The sequence below is a fragment of the Molossus molossus genome, unplaced genomic scaffold (assembly GCF_014108415.1).
Source record: "Molossus molossus isolate mMolMol1 unplaced genomic scaffold, mMolMol1.p scaffold_m16_p_17, whole genome shotgun sequence".
In the NCBI taxonomy this organism is placed as follows: Eukaryota; Metazoa; Chordata; class Mammalia; order Chiroptera; family Molossidae; genus Molossus; species Molossus molossus.
In genome coordinates this window covers 49,682,707-49,705,075 of record NW_023425352.1, presented here as the reverse complement: position 1 = coordinate 49,705,075, position 22,369 = coordinate 49,682,707, and the positions used below count along the sequence as shown (strand labels likewise).

General features: G+C 39.1%; 1 protein-coding gene across 1 annotated transcript in view; it reads left to right on the top strand.

Moving 5' to 3' along the window:
- PBLD (phenazine biosynthesis like protein domain containing) overlaps window positions 1-22,369 on the top strand; it is a 51,383-nt gene that overhangs the window by 4,432 nt on the left and 24,582 nt on the right. Inside the window, exons 2-3 of the mRNA XM_036265833.1 lie at window positions 4,883-4,967; window positions 21,397-21,536. Of these exons, the coding sequence (XP_036121726.1) occupies window positions 4,937-4,967; window positions 21,397-21,536 (171 nt within the window). The 5' untranslated portion in view covers window positions 4,883-4,936. The remainder of the gene's footprint in view (window positions 1-4,882; window positions 4,968-21,396; window positions 21,537-22,369) is intronic.

The window sequence follows — 22,369 nt, the reverse complement described above, 5'->3', positions numbered from 1 at the left end:
CTAATTAAGATAGTTAATACCTTTTGAACACTAAATCTGTCTTAATATTGTTTTGTGAAATGCTTGTTCTTGGATTTATATCTTATATATCTATAATCTTTAGAAAGAAGTGATCTTGTCATGATTCAAATCTCAAGACAAATCTTAATTATACAGTTAATATTCTTAATACTCTTATTTTTCATCCTCACTGGAGGATATTTTTCCATTTATCTTCAGATAGAGTAGGAGGGTGAGAGGGAGGAGGAGGGGAGAGAGAGAAACATCAATGTGAGAGAGATACATTGATTGGTTGCCTCCTGTATGACCCCGAGGTAGATGCCCTTGACTGGAATCGAAACCTCGACTCTTTGGTCCGCTGGCTGATGCTCCAACTGCTTAGCCAAACCTGCCAGGGACACTTTTTTGTTTCTTTAATAAGTCATATAAATGTTCATCTGGCCCTGGCCGGTTTGGCTCAGCGGTTGGAGCGTCGGCCTGTGGTCCAGAGAGACCCAGGTTCGGTTCCCGCTAAGGGCACGTACCTCGGTTGCGGTTTGTCCCCGGCCCTGGTTGGTCGTGCGGGTGGCAGCCACTCGATGTGTCCCTTCACGTCGATGTTTCTCTCTCTCTCTCTTCCTCTCTCTCCCTCCCGCTCTATCTGAACAAAAAATGGAAAAAAATGTCCTTGGGTGAGGATAAATGTTCATCTGGGACTAGGGAAATCCAAAGGTCTCATCCAATTTTAATAATTATACACCAAGTAAGCAAATGGAAATTTTAAAAAAAGAAAGCACTTAACACAATCTTTTTCTTTCTTTCTTTTTTTAATCCTCACCTGAGGACATTTTTGCACTTATCTTCAGATAGAGCGGGAGGGAAAGAGGGGGAAGAGAGAGAGAGAAACATCGAAGTGAGAGAGACACACCGACTGGCCACCACCCACATGACCCCAACCTGGGCCAGGGACAAACCGCAACCGAGGCACGTGCCCTTAGTGGGAAGCGAACCCAGGACTCTGGTCCGCGGGCCAATGCTCCAACCACTGAGCCAAACCGGTAGGGCCCAGTCAATGATCTTTAAAGCCTGTCTCCTGGTAACTTGTCTGTAAAAAGGAAGCAGTTACCTATTGGGCATTTTCTTGAACTCTATCAAACCTTGGTAATAGTATAAGGTGTTCCCTTTCAATAATATCAGTTCGTTATGTTTCTTTATCTAAGTTCAGCTTAAATGCATTATGACACATGGAGGAATGGAAAAAAAAATTCCCATAGCCCTGACTATTCAATTTTTACAACCATTGTTTACACATATAATATACCCCAGAAGTTTTCACTTACTTTACAATGCTTTCCATACACTATAACATAAAAACAAATCTTTGAGATGTTTCAGAGGCCCTTAAAACCTCAGTTTCTAATGAAAACTAAGAAGTAAGCAATTAGCATTCTTTAGCTTGGCAGATTTATGAGACCTTTTATAACCTCTAGAAACAGTTCATAGATATCAAAGTCATTTATTAACATCAACTTATTTTTTTAGAACTCAGGCAAAATAAAGATATGTCTGTTTTACTTAAACCAACAAATTTAAGCTAGCTTTTATTTACTAAGAATTCATCTCAGATCACATAAACTTGAAAAGCACTTGTATTAGTTTTTTTATTTTTGGTATGTGCCCCTAGTGGGAACCAAACGCAGGACTCTTTGGTCCGCAGGCCAACGCTCCAACTGCTGAGCCAAACAGCCACTTGAATTAGTTTCTACATTTCTGAGAATTTTAGAATACCCAATTCTTTTTTTTTTGCTGTTTTTTTTTGTTTTTTGTTTTTTTTTTATCCTCACCCGAGGACATTTTTCCATTTTTTGTTCAGGTAGAGTGGGAGGAGAGAGAGGAACAGAGAGAGAGAGAGAAACATTGACGTGAAAGGAACACATTGAGTGGTTGCCACCCGCACAACCGACCAGGGCCGGGAACAAACTGCAACCAAGTTACGCGCCCTTAGCGGGAACCGAACCCGGGTCTCTCAGGACCGCAGGCCGACGCTCTAACCGCTGAGCCAAACCGGCCAGGGCTAGAATACCCAATTCTTACAAGCACTTGCCTTTCTATTAATTTGAACAATACCATCCCTGCCACTCCAGATTTGGGGGTCTGAAACAACTGTCATTACCTCATTTGCTGTTTGGGTTGGGAAAGCAAGTGTCCTTTCTCCTTCAGAGAGCTAAAGAGAGTTCAGTCACTCATTTAACCAGCAAAGATTTTGTAAGCAATCCTCAGTAAGCAATCCAATTAAAAAGCAGACTCTCAGTAAGCAATCCAATTAAAAAGCTGATATTAAAAGCAGCAGCCAATTTCTCCCCCCTGGGTTATCTCAACCTCTATCCACCTTGAGGATTTTACTAAGCACAGCTCAAATAAAGTCATGGAGGCCCAAAATTCCAAGAAGGACTCATCCAAGTTTACCTGATGTAAAGTAAGAAGCTGGTAGGACACAACAGGCCCTTGCTTGTACCTAGCTCTGGATCTGGGTCTCCAGGGTTGTCCTGTGTGGGTGTCGGAATCCTGCCAACTTTGCCAAGTAAATGTTGACATAGGAAAAATCCAAACTTGTAGAGAATTTGTTTTTCTTCATTGATTTTTAGAGAGAGAGAAAGGGAGAGAGAGGGAAATAGAAACATTGATGAGAGAGAAGATCGATTGGCCGCTTCCAGCATGCCCCCCACTGGGGATTTGGCCCACGGCCTGGGCATGTGCCCTGACTGGGAATCAAACCGGCTGCCCCTTGGTGCAGGGGTTGATACTCAACCATTGAGCCACACTAATCGGTCCCTGTAGAGAATTTTTTTTTTAAATTTCTATTTTATTTTTAATTTTATTTTTGTTACAGATGTTTCTCCTCTTTTACCCCATTGGCACCCTCCTCCCCATACCCCCTGCCCCGTCCCCGGCTTTGTTGTCCGTGTCCATTGGTTATGCACACATGCATATAAGTTCTGTGGTTTATCTCTTCCCTCCCCCCACCACCCCCTCTTCTAAGGGTTGTCAGTCTGTACCCTACTTCCATGTTTCTGGGTCTACCCTATTCCTCAGACTGTTATGTTCATTATATTCCATAAATAAGTGAGATCATGTGATATTTGTTTTTTTCTGCTTGGCTCGTTTCACTTAGGATAATACTTTCCAGGTCCCTCCATGTCGTCTCAAAGGATAAGAGATCTTTCTTTCTTACAGCTCCATTGTGTATATGTACCACAGCTCTTTTATCCATTCGTCTACTGATGGACACTTGGGCTGTTTCCAGATCTTAGCTATTGTAAATAATGCTGGAGAGAATTTTTATAAGAGTTTATTTGATCCAAACTGATGACATATGCCAGAGAGCAAGATCTCAAATGCTCTTTGGCTTTTGTTTTTAGGTTGATAATCAACCTCAAATTAGATTATTTTGGCTGAAGTGGGGAGGGTAGATATTGAGAGGAGGAGAAGAGAGAAGACTAGGAGAAGGTCCAGCAGAGATGATGGGCACTTAAACTAGAACAATGGTGTTAGGTATAAGAGTTTGTCTTTGAGAAATATTTAGGAGCTACTTTCAGCAGGATTTAGTGGTTGATTGGAGGGACTATGAGATGGATGAGTTAAAAGAAGTCAAGGATGAATTGTTTTTGGTTTAGGGTTAGATGGTAGGAACAGTAACTGACATAGGAAATAAAGGAATGTTGAGTATGTTGATTTAGAGATGCCATGTACAATCCAAGTGAATGTGTCTAGGAAGAAATTAATATATGCTAATTAATACAGATTTGGTATTCATCAACATATACTTTGCTTTTACATTCTGGAAGTTTTGAGGGGATAGGCTCAGGGTAAGTAAATTTGCTATAGAATCTGTTGTAAAAATTGCAATTAGAATTTATTAACATGCTGAGAAATAATGAAGAATGATAGTTAACAATTTTTTAATTTCTTTCTTTCTTTCTTTCTTTCTTTCTTTCTTTCTTTCTTTCTTTCTTTCTTTCTTTCTTTCAGAGAGGGAGGGAGAGGGAGAGAGAGATAGAAACATTGATGAAAGAGAACATCAGTTGGCTGCCTCCTGCATGCTCCTCACTGGAGATCGTGCCTACAACCTGGGCATGTGCCCTGACCAGGAATCAAACTGGTGACCTCTTAGTGCATGGGAGGATTCTTAACCACTGAGCCACACTGGCTGGGCTGATAGTTACATTTAATGTAATTACTGATCAGGTAGGGTTTAAGTTTGCCATTTTGCTATTTGTTTCTATGTGTCCTCTGTCTTTATTGTTCCTCTAGTCCTTCATTGCTGCTTTTTTTGCATTAACTAGGTATTATATGTGAATATATGTAATATGTATATTTATAGTAAGCATGCATTTGTGACTGTACATAAAAAGAACAGAAGGATACATATAGAGGGGGCTACAAAGTTTTAAGAGTTATCTTTTCACCCTGGCCAGTTTGGCTCAGCGGTTAGAGCATCAACCTGCAGTCCAGAGAGACCCAGGTTCGGTTCCCGCTAAGGGCACGTACCTTGGTTGCACTTTGTCCCTGGCCCTGGTTGGGTTGTGTGGGTGGCAGCCACTCGATGTGTCCCTTTCATGTCGATGTTTCTCTCTCTCTCTCTCTTCCTCTCTTTCCCTCCTTACTCTATCTGAACAAAAAATGAAAAAATGTCCTCGGGTGAGGATAAAAAAAAAAAGTAAACACAAAGTAGTTGAGTGCCATATATGTATGATTTTAGTAGCTACATGAAACTAATTTGAAAATAAATATTCTTCCAAATATTTTTTATCCTCACCCGAGTATATGTTTATTTTATTTTATTTTATTTTATTTATTTACTTTTTAAATTCTCACCTGAGGATATGTTTTTCATTTATTCTAGAAAGAAAGAAAGAGAGCGAGCGAGTGAAACATAAAACATCGTTGCCTCCTGTGCATGCCCCAACCTGGACAAACCTGCCACCTAGGTAAGTGCTCTGACTAGGAATCAGACCTGAAACTTTTTGGTATATGGGATGACACTCCAACCAACTCAGCCGCCCAGCCAGGGCAAAACTTTCTTCCAAATTTTGATTTAAAATTTTTTTACTTAGAAATCGTAATATTTTATATTTCTTCTCACCAACTAGTAGACAGTGCTCATGTACACTCTGAATGCCAGTACTCTGTTAAGTATTTACCATTTTAAAGAACTAAGCTATCATTTATTAATGAGTAGCCTATTATGCTTATTTAGTAGCTTATGGCAGCAGCCATAAGCCAAAGCTAAGTGAGTTCTTTTATGCTAACTGCTATAGAATAACAGGAATGAACCTTCTGTTGTCTGTAGTCACAGGAGACTATAGACAAACTAAAACTATTACAGAGGGACAAATAAGCATCAGTGTTCCCAGGCACACCCACGGGCAAGTTTCATGACCAAGTTATTTGAAGGAGGGAGGTTTATGATTTCCCTACATTTACATGGTAAATGGAACCAAGGTTAGAATTCAGGGAACTGTCTGCAGTGTTTTCAAAAACAAACGCGATGGAACTCTGAGGAAGGTAGTGGGATAGGGAATTGTCAAATGGAATTTTAGGTTTTATTTTCTTTACTCTCTTTATAAAAATTTTTTAAATTGATTTCTGGAGAGAGAGAGAAACATCAATGTGAGAGCTGCACATTGATCTGTTGCCTCCTGCACAACCCCCTACCAGGGATCAAGCCAGCAACCTGAGCGTGTACCCTGACTGGGAATTGAACCAGCAACCCTTCAGTGCACAGGACGATGCCCAATGAGCCACACCTGCCAGGGCTTTCTTTACTATCTTATTTTTGTTGTTGTTGTTGTTTTTTAATCCTCACCTGAGGATATTTTTCTGTCTATCTTCAGATAGAGTAGGAGGGAGGGAGAAAGGCAGAGAGAGAGAGAAACATCGATATGAGAGAGAGAAACATCGATATGAGAGGGACACATCGATTGGCTGCCTCCCACATGACCCTGACCAGGGCCGGGGACTGAACCGTAACTGAGGTACATGTCCTTGACTGGAATCGAACCCGTAATTCTTTGGTCCGTGGGCCAACACTCTAATAACCGCTGAGCCAAACCAGCCAGAGCTACTATCTTATTGTTTTTAAGATTATATTCATATACTAAATTGGTGATTAACCAACTTTAAAAACAGAGAGTTAAAAAAGAGATGAATACATGAGAAATTATACGAATTTAGATTATAAACTCATACACTCAGGGGGTGATTTCTATATAAACAGAATATTTGTTTGGCATTATTGAGGGGCATATAAAGCTACTCTAGGGGTCCAAATGGAATGTGAGTGAAACTAGAAAAGGATAATTTAAATTACTTGTTTAAAAAAATTTTAAGCCCTGGCCGGTTTGGCTCAGCGGTTAGAGCGTCGGCCTGCGGTACAGAGAGACCTGGGTTCGGTTCCCGCTAAGGGCACGTACCTCGGTTGCAGTTTGTCCCCGGCCCTGGTTGGTCGTGCGGGTGGCAGCCACTCGATGTGTCCCTTCACATCGATATTTCTCTCTCTCTCTCCCCTCCCCCCCCGCTCTGTCTGAACAAAAAATGCAAAAATGTCCTCGGGTGAGGATTAAAGGAAAAAAAAAAATTTTTAAATGGATTTTAGAGAGCGAGAGGGAGAGAGAAAGAGGGAGGAACATCAATATTTGTTGTTCCAGTTATTTATGCATTCATTGGTTGATTATTGTATGTGCCCTGTCCAGAGATCAAACCCACAACCTTGGCGTATCAGGATGACACTCTAACCAACTGAGATAACCAGCCAGAGCTTAAAGAGTCATTGGAAAAACACCTGCTTGACAGCTGCACAGAGCTCTGCTTGATAGCGTACCTCACGTCCAGCCATTAGGTTGATCAGGATGCCAGAATTTGTACACACCCACTTACTGGGTAAAGAAAGGCAAGTTGCTTAAATTTTACCTGTCTCAAATTTTCCCTCAGCAATTCAGGGGGAGGTTAAGGCTGCCTTTTCCTTGCAGAAATGGAATAAAAATTAATTTTAAGGCAAGAGAGAGAAAAAGACATCTTCAGAAATAAGTACTTAAAAAAAAACAAACAAAAAAACAAAAAAAAAGGAAATAAATAAGTTTAGAATTAGATACTCAGGATAGAGGTTTGTGGCTCTTTCATGAGCTTCTCTCCTCTCCCTGGGTGCCTAGCATTGGATCCTAATAGAGTAGCTGTTAACTGAATTTTGGATTTCTGACCCCACAAAGATGAAGACCAAATCATGAACATTGGCTCCAGCTGGTATTTATAGCATCATCTCAACCTTCTCTATACTCTTCCTCCCCTCTATTTCTACATCCAATTGCTTGCCTTGTGATCAATCTAATGCACTCTGCCTAAAATGCCTGTTCCCACCTACTGGAACTGCAGAACAATTTGTGTGTGGTTTTGGACCTACTCAAATGTCAGCGCATCTCTGGAGCTCCCTATGACAGTCTCCTGGATAGAGTTATTGTTCTTGTTGAGTTCTGAAGCATTTTATCTATATCTTTTTCTTTCATATTATAATTTTTACACTGGTTTCCTTATTGGCTGAGAATTCCCTGAGAGAGAACTACCGACTTAATTCATCTTTTTATCCCCAAAGTCTAGCATGTGCCTGGCATTTAGGAAGCACACAGTAATTTTTGAAAATAAAATTGTTAAAAAAAATAAAATTGTTAATGTGAGTCCTAATTTAAGCATAATCTGTCATCATACAGTACAAACAGGGATATTAATTGATTAAATGAATTAAAATGCCCCTCCTTTCTCTACCTTTTGACACAGGATAAAAATTAAAATAGTTATGAAATACAGTTTAGAAATAATATTTTCCTACATTTATGGTGTTAGAAACTTCATGCTTTTTTCTATAGTGATTCTCCAAGTGCAGCATCAGCATCACTTGGGTCCTTGTTAAAAATGTAACTTCTTGGGTGCCACCTCAGAGTTACAAAATCAGAAATTCTGGGCATGGAGTCCAGCAATCTGTGCTTTAACACGTCCCAGCAAATTATTCTGATGCATGCTAAAATCTGAGAACCAATGCTCTAGAATAAATAAAAATGCCTAAGAGACTTACACTTGGTAAACAACTCTTTTTTATTTAATCAGAAATAAACATTGTTCAGTTTTCATACATAAAAGCATACACTTTTCTAGTGTTGCTTGTACCAGGGTTCTTTGTATTCTTGAGTGTCTGTAAATTCTAAGAGAATTTTTAAAGTCTGAGTTTTTATTTCAATGATGGTCTAAAAATTATTTTAAAACTTAAGATAAACTGTATTATGCAGTGATAGTTTACAATTTCATAGAACTAAGATAAAATTTATTTTATTTTATTTTTTCCTTAAAAAATGTTTTTTCTTTATTGATCTTAGAGAGAGAGGAAGTGAGAGGGAGAAAGAGAAACATAGATGAGAAAGAACATCGATTGGCTGCCGCCTGCATGCCCCCCACAGGGGATTGTGCCCACACCTGGGCATGTGTTCTGACCAAGAATTGAACCAGCAACCTCTTGGTACATAGGTCGATGCTCAACCACTGAGCCACACCAGCCAGACAGGAACTAAGATTTTAGGTCCTCACATAAGAGTTTCTCAAATTCTGGTCCCCGATATATTCTAAGGCATAGTGGTTAAGAACATGGACTTGGGAGTTAGAGTATTTGGGTTCAAATGTAGACATTGCTTAAAGGTATGACCTTGGCTGGGCAAATTAAGTTTTCTGAGCCTCCATTTATTCATCTGTAAAATGGAGATGGAGATTATAATAGTATTGATCTCATGGGGGTGCTGTGAGGATGAAATGCTCTTAGAATTATGTCTAGCACATAAGTGCCCAGTAAGTATTAACTGTTATTGTTCTTGGAAGTTTGTGCAGTGGCTAGAGTTGTGTTGGGCTGCAAGTAACAAAATATTTGACTATATGTTTTCTGTTGCTGCTATAAACAAATTACCACAAATTTAGTGGCTAACAACACAAATGAATTATTTTACAGTTCTGGAGATCAGAAGTCCAAAATAGGTCTCATTGAAATAAAATCAAGGTGTTGGCAGGGGTGCTGCAATGGACTGAACTGTGCCCCCAATTAACTTGTTAAAGCTATAAACCCTAATATGATGGGATTTGGAGAGGGGGACCTTTGGGAAGTAATTAGGTTTAGATGAGATCATGAAGGTGGGGCCTCATGACTGGATTAGTGTTCTTATAAAAAGAGACACCAGAGAGCTTGCTCCCCTTCTCTCTCTGCCATGTGAGGCCACAGAAAGAAGGTGGTTATCTATAAGCTAGGAAGAGTCCTCACCAGGAACCAATTTTGTTGGTACCTTGATTTTAGACTTCCTAGCCTCCAAATTGTGAAAGCGAAAAAAATTCTGTTGTTTAAACCACTTAGTCTATAGTACTTTGTTATGGCATCCTGAACAGACTAATCCAGATTTGTTCCTTCCAGATGCTCTAGGAGAGAATCTGCTTCCTTGCCTTTTCTAATTTCTAGAGGTCATCTATATTCTTTAACTGGTGGTTCCTTTCTTTGTCTTCAAGCCAGCAGCACAGCATGTTCAATCTCTCTGATTGGGACCTTTCTGCCTCCCTCTTCCACTTTTAAAGCCTTGTGACAATGGATCCACCTGAATAATTCAGAATAATCTTATTTTAAGGCCAGGTGATTGGCAAACTTAATCCTATTCACAACCTTAATTCCCCTTTGCCACATAACATATTCAAAGGTTCTTGGAATTAGGATGTGGACATCTTTGGGGAGCCATTATTTTGGCTAACACACAGACTAACAATAGTTTTTATTTTAAGGACATTTGTTGTTTACTTAAGAAATTTAGAAGTAGGAGCTTCTAATATTTATTTAGCAAGTTAACTATATTGTCGAGAACCCATACTCTTTCTTTCTTACTTAGCTAGCTTTTCATCTTCCTGTTTGTCATCTCATGGTCCAAAGAAGATTGCTGCATTTCCAGGCATCAGCAACATGTTCATATATGGAAAAAGAGAAGAGTCAGTGACAGTCCATTCTCCTCTCAGGTCTTCCCCTTTCATCAGAAAGCAAGATTTTCTCCAGAATCCCTCCAGCAATCTTGCCCTAACTGGGTGATATGACCAGCTCTAGCTGCAAGAGAATCTGGAAGAGTGAGCATCTGACAAAGGAGAATGAAATTGTCCTGAGTGGCTAAGACAATTTATGATTCATTGGTGGGGCTGGGCACATTGCTTCCCCAAACAAAATCAGAATTCTTTTAGGAAAAGAAAACTGTAAGAGAGAGAGAGAGAGAGAGAGAGAGAGAGAGAGAGAGAGTGTGTGTGGTGGGGAGAGGATGGTGGTGCGGGGAGAAGAGGGTAGCAGAGGGAGGTAGCTATTAAACAGGCAAATGATATTGGCCGTTAGGGTCTTTGAGAAAATTTTCCCTTTAAAGAAATGTTTTCATTTGAGAAGCTATGCAATACAGGGTGGAGCAAATGTAGGTTTACAGATGTTTGTATGGAAAAGAATACAATAATTGCCCTGGCCAGTTTGGCTCAGCAGTTGGAGTGTCGGCCTGCAGATGAGAGACTCCCAGGTTCAGTTCCCGCTAGGGGCATGTACCAAAAAAAAAAAGGAAAAGAATACAATAATTAATAAGTAATAATATAAGAATAAACTCTGTGTTTCATGTACTTACAACTGTAATCCTACATTTGCCCCACCTTATGTTTCTAGAGGTTTGATAAAGTACTTAGTTGTACAATTTTATTCTGTACTGAATTAGATTAAGAATACTTCAGAAGACTAAACAAATATTATTTTAAAAACTTGCAAACAAAATTCATGGTCACGATAGAAAAATTAAGGCCCTAGTTGGGTAGCTCAGTTAGTTAGAGCATCGTCCTGATACGCCAAGGTTGATGATTTGATCCCTAGTCAGGGCACAGATGAAAATCAACCAATGGATGCATAAATCAGTGGAACAACAAATTGATGTTCCTCTGTCTCTCTCCCCTTTCCTCTCTCTCTCTCTCTCTAAAAATCAACTAATAAAAAAAAAAAAAGTAGTCTCGCCCAGCCAGTGTGGCTCAGTGGTTTAGCATCGACCCAAGAAGTTACCCATGCTCCAAGAAGTTACCAGTTCGATTCCGGATCAGGGCACATGCCCAGGTTGTGGGCCTGGTCCCCAGTAGGGGGCATGCAGGAGTCGGCCAGTCGATGTTCTCTTTCATCGATGTTTCCGTCTTTCTTCCTCTTCCTTCCAATCTCTCTAAAATCAACAAAGAAAAAAAAAATTTAGTCTTTCTTTAAAAATACACTTTTACTGATTTTAGTCAGGAAGGGAGAGGGAGAGAGAGAGAAAGAAACCGATGTAAGAGAGAAACATTGATGTAATAGAGAAACATCAATCTGTTGCCTCCTGCATGCACCCCAACTGGGGGTTGAACCCACAGCCTGGGCATGTGCCCTGACCTAGAATCAAGCCAGTGATCTTTTGGTGCACAGAACTACATTCAACCAACTGAGCCACACCAGCCAGGGCAACAGTCTTTTCAATGTATATTTTCTCATTCAGTAGCTGATAACTAGGACCAATGAGGCTGAAGTTCAATGAAGCAAAAAACTTGCTTTTTTTGGAACACCTAAAACTTTTGTAATAGTGTCAATTCTATTAAATTTATGAAAACTATGCCTCAACATCAGAACTCTAATTTGTTTCTGTTGTCTATGTAAATTTTCTCAAATAATAAAAACAATCTATAATAAAGTTTCCAAATAATTACATAAACAAACTGCAATGTACTGTCAATAATGGTGATGCTATTGAAATGGAAATGTTGGCTGGCAGATGATACCATGTTGAGAAACCCTAAGTATTTGTCAATCAATGTATGAAAGTCCAATTTTGATGTATGCACAGCATGTTATGTACTAACCTAATTAATTCAACAAATATTTATTGTGTGTCTGGCAATGTTCTAGGAACCAAGATTATAGCAGTAATGAAAAACAAGAGGAGGCCCTGCTGGTGTGGCTGAGTGCTTGAGTGTCGACCCAGGCACTAAGAGGTCACCGATTCCCGGTCAGGGCACATGCCCAGGTTGTAGGCCCGATCCCCAGTGAGGAGCATGCAGGAGGTGCCCAATCAATGTTCTCTCTCATTGATGCTTCTAGCTTTCTCTCCTTCTTCCTTCCTCTCTCTCTAAAATCAATAAAGAAAAAATTAAAAAACAAACAAACAAGAAGAGGTCCTGACTTTATGCTCTTATTTTTTTCATTTATTGATTTTAGAGAGAGAGGAAGTGAGAGAGACAAAGAGATAGAAACATTAATGAGAGAGAATGTCGATTGGCTGCCTCCTGCATGCTCCCCACTGGGGATTTGGGTTCACAACCTGGACATGTGTCATGACTGGGAATCGAATCGGTGATCTCTTGGTGCATGGGTTGATGCTCAACCACTCAACCACACCAGCTGGACTGACTTTATGCTCTTAACAGTCTAGAATAATCCAAGAAACACAAATGAAAACTCAAGATTTTTTTTTATCTATCAGATTAGCAATGGTGGAACACTCTCTTGTATTGTGTAAAATGGTACACTCTTTCCTCGGCCGGTTTGGCTCAGTGGTTGGAGCATTGACCTGCGGACAAGAGAGTCCCGGGTTCGGTTCCTGCTAGGGGCACGTACCAAAAAAAAAATTGGTACACTCTTTCTGAAGATAAATTTAACTGTGTAAGTTAAGATATCTACTTACAGATTCCAAAAGGGCGGCAGAGTGAATGGAAGCTACACAGACCGTCTCCCAGAACCAAACTGGAATTAACAACTATAACACAGACAAATCGATGGGAAAAAGCAACAGAAAAGCAGCTTGCAAAGACCCTATAACCAGGGACACTGACTCAATCCTGGTAGGATTGTGAAGGCACAAGAAGGGGGCTGGGAGCACACAGACAGCAGCGGCCTTAGCTGGGAGCAGCGACCTCGGGTTAAACTCCCAAGCGGCTCCACAGCGCAGAGCTGGGACAGAGGCTAAAAAAGCCACAGCCACTCACCTTGGGCTCTGGCAGAGGGAGGGCAGACTGGACTGGAACTGTGTGGGGACACTCGGGATTTGGAGGGCACTCAGAGCTTTTGCTGAGTTGCTGCCACGCAGGACGGTGGCCATCTTGCTCCTTCCCAGGGCTCAGGGGAGAGGCAGCAGCCCCTCCCTCGGAGATACAACCCCACCCTATGGGCCATTGAAATGCTAATTGAGGCTCATTAACAACCAGCGTCTGCCCCACCCTCGTGAAATCCCCTTATGCTGAGCACCTGAGGGAGTTTTTCAATCAACTGACAACCCAAAACTCATCAAGTAACCTCTGACTGCTAGCCTCCAGGCAAAAAGCTAGAAGATGACAGTATCTTTCCTGGGTTAGCAACTTTAAACAGGAAAGTAAGACTTGACAGTGGTGTTTAACATGGGTCCTTCCTCGCTCATCTAAACCCAGGAGAGGGAGCCACAAACAGCAGAACGCCAACACCCACAGGGAAAACTTGACAGGCTCCAAAGCCCACTGTGACAGCCAAAATGGTGAAACATAGAAACAGAAGCCAAATGAAAGAACAAGAGACCTCCACCGAAGATGAGATCAATGTGGAGCAGTTAGGCATGTTAACAGAGCTAGAATTCAGAGCCATGATCCTGAGAAAGCTCAACAGCATGAGTAAGGACATAGAGACGCTGAAAATAAACCAATTGGAAATTAAAAACCACCAAGAAGAGATAAAAAATGACATATCAGAAATGAAAAGCACATTGGAAGGTCTAAAAAGCAGAGTAGAGGAAGCTGAGGACCGGATCAGTGAATTAGAAGACAGGGTAGAAAAAAATCAACCAATCAGAAAACCAAAAGGAAAAAACAATTAAAAAACAGGAAGACAGCTTAAGAGAACTGTGGGACAACTGGAAATGTAATAATATTCACATCATAGGAGTCCCCAAAAAAGAGCAAGGAATAGAGAATATATTTTTAAAAATAGTGACAGAAAATTTCCCTAATTTGGTGAGGGAAGAAGGCATTCAAGTTCAAGAAGCACAGAGAGTCCCAAGTAAGAAACCAAAAAGTCCCACACCAAGACACATAGTAATTAAAATGCCAAAAATGAAAGACAAAGAGAGAATCCTAAAGGCAGCAAGAGAGAAGCAACAGGTTACCTACAAAGGAAACCCCATAAGGCTCTCAGCTGACTTCTCACAAGAAACACTACAGGCCAGAAGGGAATGGCATGAAGTAATCAAGGTCATGAAAAACAAGGATCTGAATCCAAGACTACTCTACCCAGCAAGACTATCATTCAGAATAGAAGGTCAAATAAAGAGCTTCCCAGACAAAAGAAGGCTAAGGGAATACATTAGCACCAAACCAGCACTGCAAGAAATGTTAAAAGAACTACTATAATTAGTAGAAGAAATAGAAAGAAAAATATAACCACACTAAACAAAAATGGCAATAAATAAGTATATATCAATAATCACCTTAAATGTAAATGGACTGAATGCTCCGATAAAAAGACACAGAGTAGTTGATTGGATAAGAAAGCATGACACATCTATATGTTGTTTACAAGAGACCTACCTCACAACAAAAACCTCACATAGGTTGAAAGTGAAGGGGTGGAAAAAAATTTTCTAAGCAAATGGAAAGCAAAAAAAAAAGCTGGGGTAGCAATACTTATATCTGATAAAATAGATTTCAAAATGAAGACCATAACTAGAGACAAAGAAGGCCACTACATAATATTGAAAGGATCTATCCAGCAGGAAGATATAACCTTGATAAACATATATGCACCCAATATAGGAGCACCAAAATATATTAAAAATCTTCTGGAGGACTTCCAAGGAGAAATCAACAGCAATACAATCATAGCAGGGGACTTCAACACCCCATTGACAGCACTGGATAGATTCTCTAGACAAAAAAATTAGCAAGGAAACAGAGACTCTAAATGAAGCACTAGACCAAATGGATTTAATAGATATCTACAGAGAATTACACCCCAAAACTACAGAATACACATTCTTCTCAAGTGCACATGGGACATTCTCAAAGATAGACCACATGATAGGACACAAACTAAATCTCTACAAGTTCAAGAAGATTGAAATCATGTCAAGCATCTTCTCAGATCACAATGGCATGAAACTAAAAATCAATTGCAACAAAAACATGCAAAGACATTTGAAAACATGGAGGCTAAATAGCATGTTATTAAAAAATGAATGGGTTACCATGGAGATCAAGGAAGAAATTAAAAAGTTCCTGGAAACCAATGAACACACAACAACACAAAATCTATGGGATGCAGCGAAAGCAGTTCTGAGAGGGAAGTTCACAGCACTACAAGCCTACCTCAAAAAACAAGAAAAATTTCTAATTGACTGTCTAACCTCACACGTTAAAGAACTAGAAAGTAAACAAAAAGAAAACCCCAGAGCAAGTATAAGGAAGGAAATAGTAAAGATCAGAGCAGAAATAAATGACATAGAGACCAAAAAACAATTCAAAGGATCAATGAAACAAAGAGCTGGTTTTTCGAAAAGATAAACAAGATTCATAGACCCTTAGCTAGACTCACCAAGAGACAAAGGGAGAGAACCCAAATACACAAAATCAGAAATGAAAGAGGAGAAGTAACAACCGACACCACAGAAATACAAAAGATCATTAACAGCTACTATGAACAACTATATGGCAACAAATTCAACAATCTAAGCAAAATGGACAAATTTCTAGAAACACACAGGCTCCCAAAACGGGACTGGGAAGAGACAGAAAAGTTGAACAGACCAATAACAACTAAGGAAATTGAAGAGGTAATCAAGACTCTCCCAGCAAACAAAAGCCCAGGCCTGGATGGCTTCATGGGGGAGTTTTACTGAACATTCAAAAACAAACTAACACCCATTCTCCTCAAACTATTTCAAAAAATTCAAGAAGAAGAAAGACTTCCAAACACGTTCTATGAGGCCAGCAAAATTCTAATTCCAAAACTAGAAAAAGACACTACAAAGAAAGAACACTACAGGCCAATATTCCTGATGAACATAGACGCCAAAATCCTGAACAAAATACTAGCAAATCAGATCCAGCAACACATCAAAAAATTACTCACCATGACCAACTGGGATTCATCCCAGGGATGCAAGGCTGGTACAATATTCACAAATCAATAAATGTGATACACCACATAAACAAAATAAAAAATAAAAACCACATGATCATATCAATAGACGCTGAAAAAGCATTTGACAAAATCCAGCATCCATTTCTGATAAAAACACTCAGTAATGTGGGAATAGAGGGATCATATCTCGACATAATAAAGGCCATATATGAACGACCTACAGCCAACATCATACTCAATGGGCAGAAACTAAAAACATTTCCCTTAGGAACAGGAACAAGACAGGGATGCCCACTTTCGCCACTCTTATTTAACATAGTACTAGAAGTCTTAGCCACAGCAATCGGACATGAAGAAAAAATAAAAGGGATCCAAATTGGAAAAGAGGAAGTGAAACTGTCATTATTTGCAGATGACATGATATTACACATAGAAAACCCTAAAGACTCCATCAAAAATCTACTAGACTTAATCAATGAATTTGGAAAAGTAGCAGGATACAAAATTAATGTCAAGAAATCGATGGCATTCTTATACACCAATGATGATCTCACAGAAAGAGAAACTGAAAAAACAATCCCATTTACCATTGCAGCAAAAGAATTAAGATAACTAGGAATAAACTTAACCAAAGAAGTAAAGGACCTATTTGCAGAAAACTATAGGACATTGAAAAAATAAAAATAAAAATAGAGGAAGACATAAAAAAGTGGAACCACATACCTTATTCATGGATTGGAAGAATTAACATCATCAAAATGTCCATACTACCCAAAGCAATCTATAGATTCAATGCAATCCCCATCAAAATACCAATGACATATTTCACAGAACTAGAACAAATACTTCAAAAGTTCATATGGAACCAAAAAAGTCCCCGAATAGCCACAGCCATTTTGAAAAAGAAGGACAAAGTTGGTGGGATCACAATACCAGATTTCAGGTTATACTACAAAGCGACTGTAATCAAAACAGCCTGGTACTGGCACAAGAACAGGCAGATAGACCAGTGGAACAGAACTGAAAACTCAGAAATGGACCCAAGGCAATATGCTCAATTAATATTTGACAAAGGTGGCAAGAGCATACAGTGGAGTAAAGACAGCCTCTTTAATAAATGGTGTTGGGAAAATTGGACAGCTACATGCAAAAAAATGAAACTAGACCATCAACTTACACCATACACAAAAATAAACTCAAAATGGATAAAAGACTTAAATGTGACCCGAGAATCCATAAAAATTCTAGAAGAAAATGTAGGCAACAAAATTTCGGACATCATACGGAGCAGAATTTTCACTGATACATCACCTAAGGCAACAGAAACAAAGGAAAAAATGAACACCTGGGACTACATCAAACTCAAAAGCTTCTGCACAGCAAAAGAAACAACCATCAAAATGGAAAGGCAACCCACTGTGTGGGAGAACATAATTGCCAATGATGTATCAGATAAGGGGTTAATTTCCAATATATATAGAGTGCTCATACAACTCAACAAAAGGAAGACAAAGAACCCAATTAAAAAATGGGCAGAGGAGCTGAATAGACACCTCTCCAAACAGGACATACAAATGGCCAAGAGACATATGAAGAAATGCTCAACATCACTAATCATCAGAGAGATGCAAATTAAAACAACAATGAGGTATCACCTCACACCTGTCAGAATGGCTGCCATCAACAAATCATCAAACAACAAGTGTTGGCGATGGTGTGGAGAAAAGGGGACCCTAATACACTGCCGGTGGGAATGTAGACTGGTGCAGCCACTATGGAAAACAATATGGTGTTATCTCAAAAAATTAAAAATTGAACTTCCATTTGACCCAGTGATTCCACTTCTAGGAATATACCCTAAGCAGCCTGTAACACCAATCAGGAAGAATATATGTACCCCCATGTTCATAGCAGCACTATTTACAATAGCTAAGATCTGGAAACAGCCCAAGTGTCCATCCAGACAAATGGATAAAAAAGCAGTGGTACATATACACAATGGAGTACTATGCAGCTGTAAGAAAGAAAGATTTTTTTATCCTTTGAGACGACATGGAGGGACCTGGAAATTATTATCCTAAGTGAAATAAGCCAAGCAGAAAAAGACAAATACCACATGATCTCACTTATATACGGAATATAATGAACATAACAGTCTGAGGAATACGGTAGAACCAGAAACATGGAAGTAGGGCCAGACTGACATCCCTCAGAAGACGGGGTCGGGGGGTGGGAAGAGATAAACCACAGAACTTATATGCATGTATGCATAGCCAATGGACATGGACAACAAAGCTGGGGACGGGGCATGGGTGGGGTGGCGAGGAGGGTGTCATTGTGGTAAAAAAGGAGAAACATCTGTAACTAAAAAAGAAATAAAAAATAAAAAAAATAAAAATAAAGTGTTTCACATTAAAAAAAAAAAAGATAAAAAAAAGATGTCTACTTAGTTTGACCCAAAGATTTCACTCTTAGGAATCTGTTATAATTAAAGAATCAGAAGTATAGACCAAGATATACATTCAATAAGTCTGATCACTACATTATCTTTACAAGTGAAAAATTAGAAACAGCCCTGGCCAGTTTGGCTCAGCAGTTAGAGTGTCAACTCTCAGACAGAAGGGTAGCAGGTTTTATTCCTGGTCAAGGGAATGTACCTGGGTTGCAGGTTCAATTCCAGGGCTTGGTTGGGGTTGTGTGGGAGGCAACCAATCTATGTGTCTCTCTCACATAGATGTTTCTCTCCCCCCCCCCCCCGACTTTCCCCTCTATTTAAAAATCAATGGAGCCCTGGCCGGTTTGGCTTAGTGGTTAGAGCATCGGCCTGCGGCCCAGAGAGACCCCAGTTCGGTTCTCGCTAAGGGCATGTACCTCGGTTGCAGTTTGTCCCCGGTCCTGGTTGGGTCGTGAGGGTAGCAACCACTCGATGTGTCCCTTTCACGTCGATGTTTCTCTCTCTCTGTCTCCCTCCCACTCTATCTGAACAAAATATCGGGGTGAAAAATGTCCTTGGGTGAGGATAAAAAAAAAAATCAATGGAAAACTATCCTTGGGTGAGGATGAACATTAACAAAAAATTTAAGAAATAACTTAAATATTTACCAAAGGGGAAGTGTTTAAATAATTTACAACATATCCAAACTACTGTAAGTCTATTTAAATGATGTTTCTGAAGCATTTAGTGTCTTTAAAATATTTCCCTTGGAAAATACTCATGCTGTACTGTTAAGAGTGTAAAAATTCTGATTAGAAACTATGTCTAAAATATTAATAATGTTATTGTTTGGGGTCAAAAGGTACAAACTTCTACTTATAAAATAAATAAATCATGGGGATGTAATGTACAGCATGGTGACTATAATTAATAATACTGTATAGCATATTTGAAAGTTGCTAAGACAGTAGATCTTAAAAGTTCTCATCACAAGTCCTGGCCTGTTTGCTCAGCGGTTAGAGCATTGCCCTGTGGACCAGAGAGAACCGGGTTCGATTCCTGTTAAGGGCATGTACCTTGGTTACAGTTTGTCCCCGGACCCAGTTGGGGTCGTGTGGGTGGCAACCACTCAATGTGTCTCTCTCATATTGATGTTTCTCTCTCTCTTGCCCTCTTCCTCTCTCTCTAAAATCAATAAAGGAAAAAAAAAATTTAAAAAAAGTTCTCATCACAAGAAAAAAATTTTTGTAATGATGTATGGTGATGGATGTTCACTACACTTACTGTGGTGGTCATTTTGTAATATATACAAATATCAAATCATTATGTTGTATAAATGAAACAAATATAATGTTATATGTCAATTATAACTCAATGAAAAAAAAGAAAAGCAGGCATTTGGCAAGAAAATTAAGTAAAACACTTGTATTAAGAATAAAAGGGGAGCCTGGCTGGTGTGGCTCAGTGGTTGAGTGTCAACCCATGAACCAAGAGGTCGCTGGTTTGGTTCCTGGTCAGGACACATGCCCAGGTTGTGGGCCAAATCCCCAGTAGGGAGCATGCAAGAGGTAGCCAATTGATGTTCGCTCTCATCGATGTTTCTCTCTCTCTCTCTCTCTCTCTCTCTCTCTCTCTCTCTCTCTCTCTCTCTCCCCCTCCCTCCCTCTCTCTATAAAGGAAAAAAAAAAGAGGGAGGGGAGCATTTGAAATCTTGCTCCTTGGCATATGTCATCAGTTTGACTCAAACTCTTATGGAAAATTAAAAAAAAAAGAAGGAAGAAAGGGAGGGAAGGAGAAAGAGAGAGAGAAAGAGAAAGAAATACCGGTAGGCCTGGGAACTGCCAAAGGGCTGGGGCCTGCTGTGGGCAGACAGCAGGGCTTTCCAGGTTGTTTATCTTAAGCTCCTTGAAAACAAGAAATGCATGTTAGATGTAAAGTTTACATCTAAAATTTTCTTTTAGATGTAATCAAAGTCCTCTAATTTGCTGAATTTTCAAAAAGTACTATAACTTTGGAAGGGAAGAATTCCTTCATTACTATGACAAAGTCCATGTGTCTAGGAAAGCAAAGGAAACACCCAGAATGTTAATAGAGTTTATCTCTAGGGAGTGGAAGTACAGATTATTTTTATCCCCTTTGCTTTTCTATATTTGATAGATTTGTAGTAAAAATAAAGTATTATTCTTATAATGAAAAGCTTTAACTAATCTATGTCATGAGCTCAAAAAAGTCTCCAGCTGCAGATTTAATAAAATAACACAAAATTAATTAAAGCATGAGGCTTCTTTGACTATGTTAAGTCCCAAAATAAAACACATTTTTATTGCATGGTTATGGGTTACTTTTTAATTTACTAACTTTTTACATAATGAGCAAATTTTTTAATAATTAGAAAAAATACATCATTTTTAAAGGGTAGTAATATTCATTGGGTGACTATAAGCACATATGTGCCCCCTTAATGTTTCATTCACTTCATCAAAAACATAGCCTTTGCTAGTTTTGGCTACTCTAAGAAAGAATATGATGATGTTGTTAAGTATATATATACAGTATGAAACATTAATACAAAATTTGAAAAGAAAATACTCTATTCATTCAGTATTTTAAAACAATTTCAATTTAGAGGCTTAAAAAAATTAGGGTATCACATATCTTTAAATGTAGGTGTGTTAGAATGATTGCTTGACTTTGTATCTAGGAACTGTTGGTTGCTCCTGTATACCAAGTAAAACATTAACTTTCCGATTTCTTTTCTTTCTCTCTCTCTTCTTTTTGCAACAACAAGAAGTAAAGCAGGTTACCAGCAATTTTGGGAGCTTGCTAAAAGAGCTTGCAAGGAAAATGAAGCTACCTATTTTCATAGCAGATGCATTCACAGCAAAAGCATTTTATGGGAATCCTGCTGCTGTTTGTCTCCTAGAAAATGTAAGTATTGGTTTGGAAATGCAATGCTTGGAATTCTAGATTCCTGTAGAACCACATTTTCTTTAAAAAAAGAAATCAGATTTAACTGTTTGTTTACCAATTTATGTTTGTTGTCAAGTGATGCAGCACTGTTCATGTCTGCAAGTTGATTTAGGCAAGAATGCTTACACCTACATGCTTAATTCTAGAGAAATGAAGATTCATGTAAAGAAGGTCTAGCACTCTCTTTTAGCCGTCAGGTTTTCATTTAGTTAGCACCAAATGTGGAGGAGAATAAAATTAGATGAATTTTATGTGACTGGACATGGCTAATATTATTTATCATGAAAGATCCAAACTGGGTATTTTTAATCTTACCTATAACCCACATAATTAGAAATTCTTTTCAGGATGAAGAAAATGAGGTATTTTGCAAGGAATTAAGTAGAAAGATAGAAAAAATTAAGCTCTAGTACAGGGAGAACTTAGTTTACTGAAAATCTAATTTTAAAAATGGCTTTTTGATCAGGGTAAATATTAACAGAATAGTTAAATATTCCTTGACCTTAAGAGTTTTGTGTTGGTCCCTGGGTATTAGGAAACAAGCCAATGTACCCTTCCACCCAGAGCAGTTAGTGCCAGAGTATATATATGCGGGAATTTCTTCACAAACACAGTAAGCAATTCATGATTTTAAATAAGTGTTATTAAGTTGGGCAAAGTGGGGGCATTTGTGTGCAGTGAATCTTAACCTGGCCTGCACATTAGAATCACCTGAGGAGCTTTAAAATTTCTTTGCTCAGGCTGCGTCCCAAACCAATGACAACAGGATCTCGGGGGGTGGGACCCAGGCA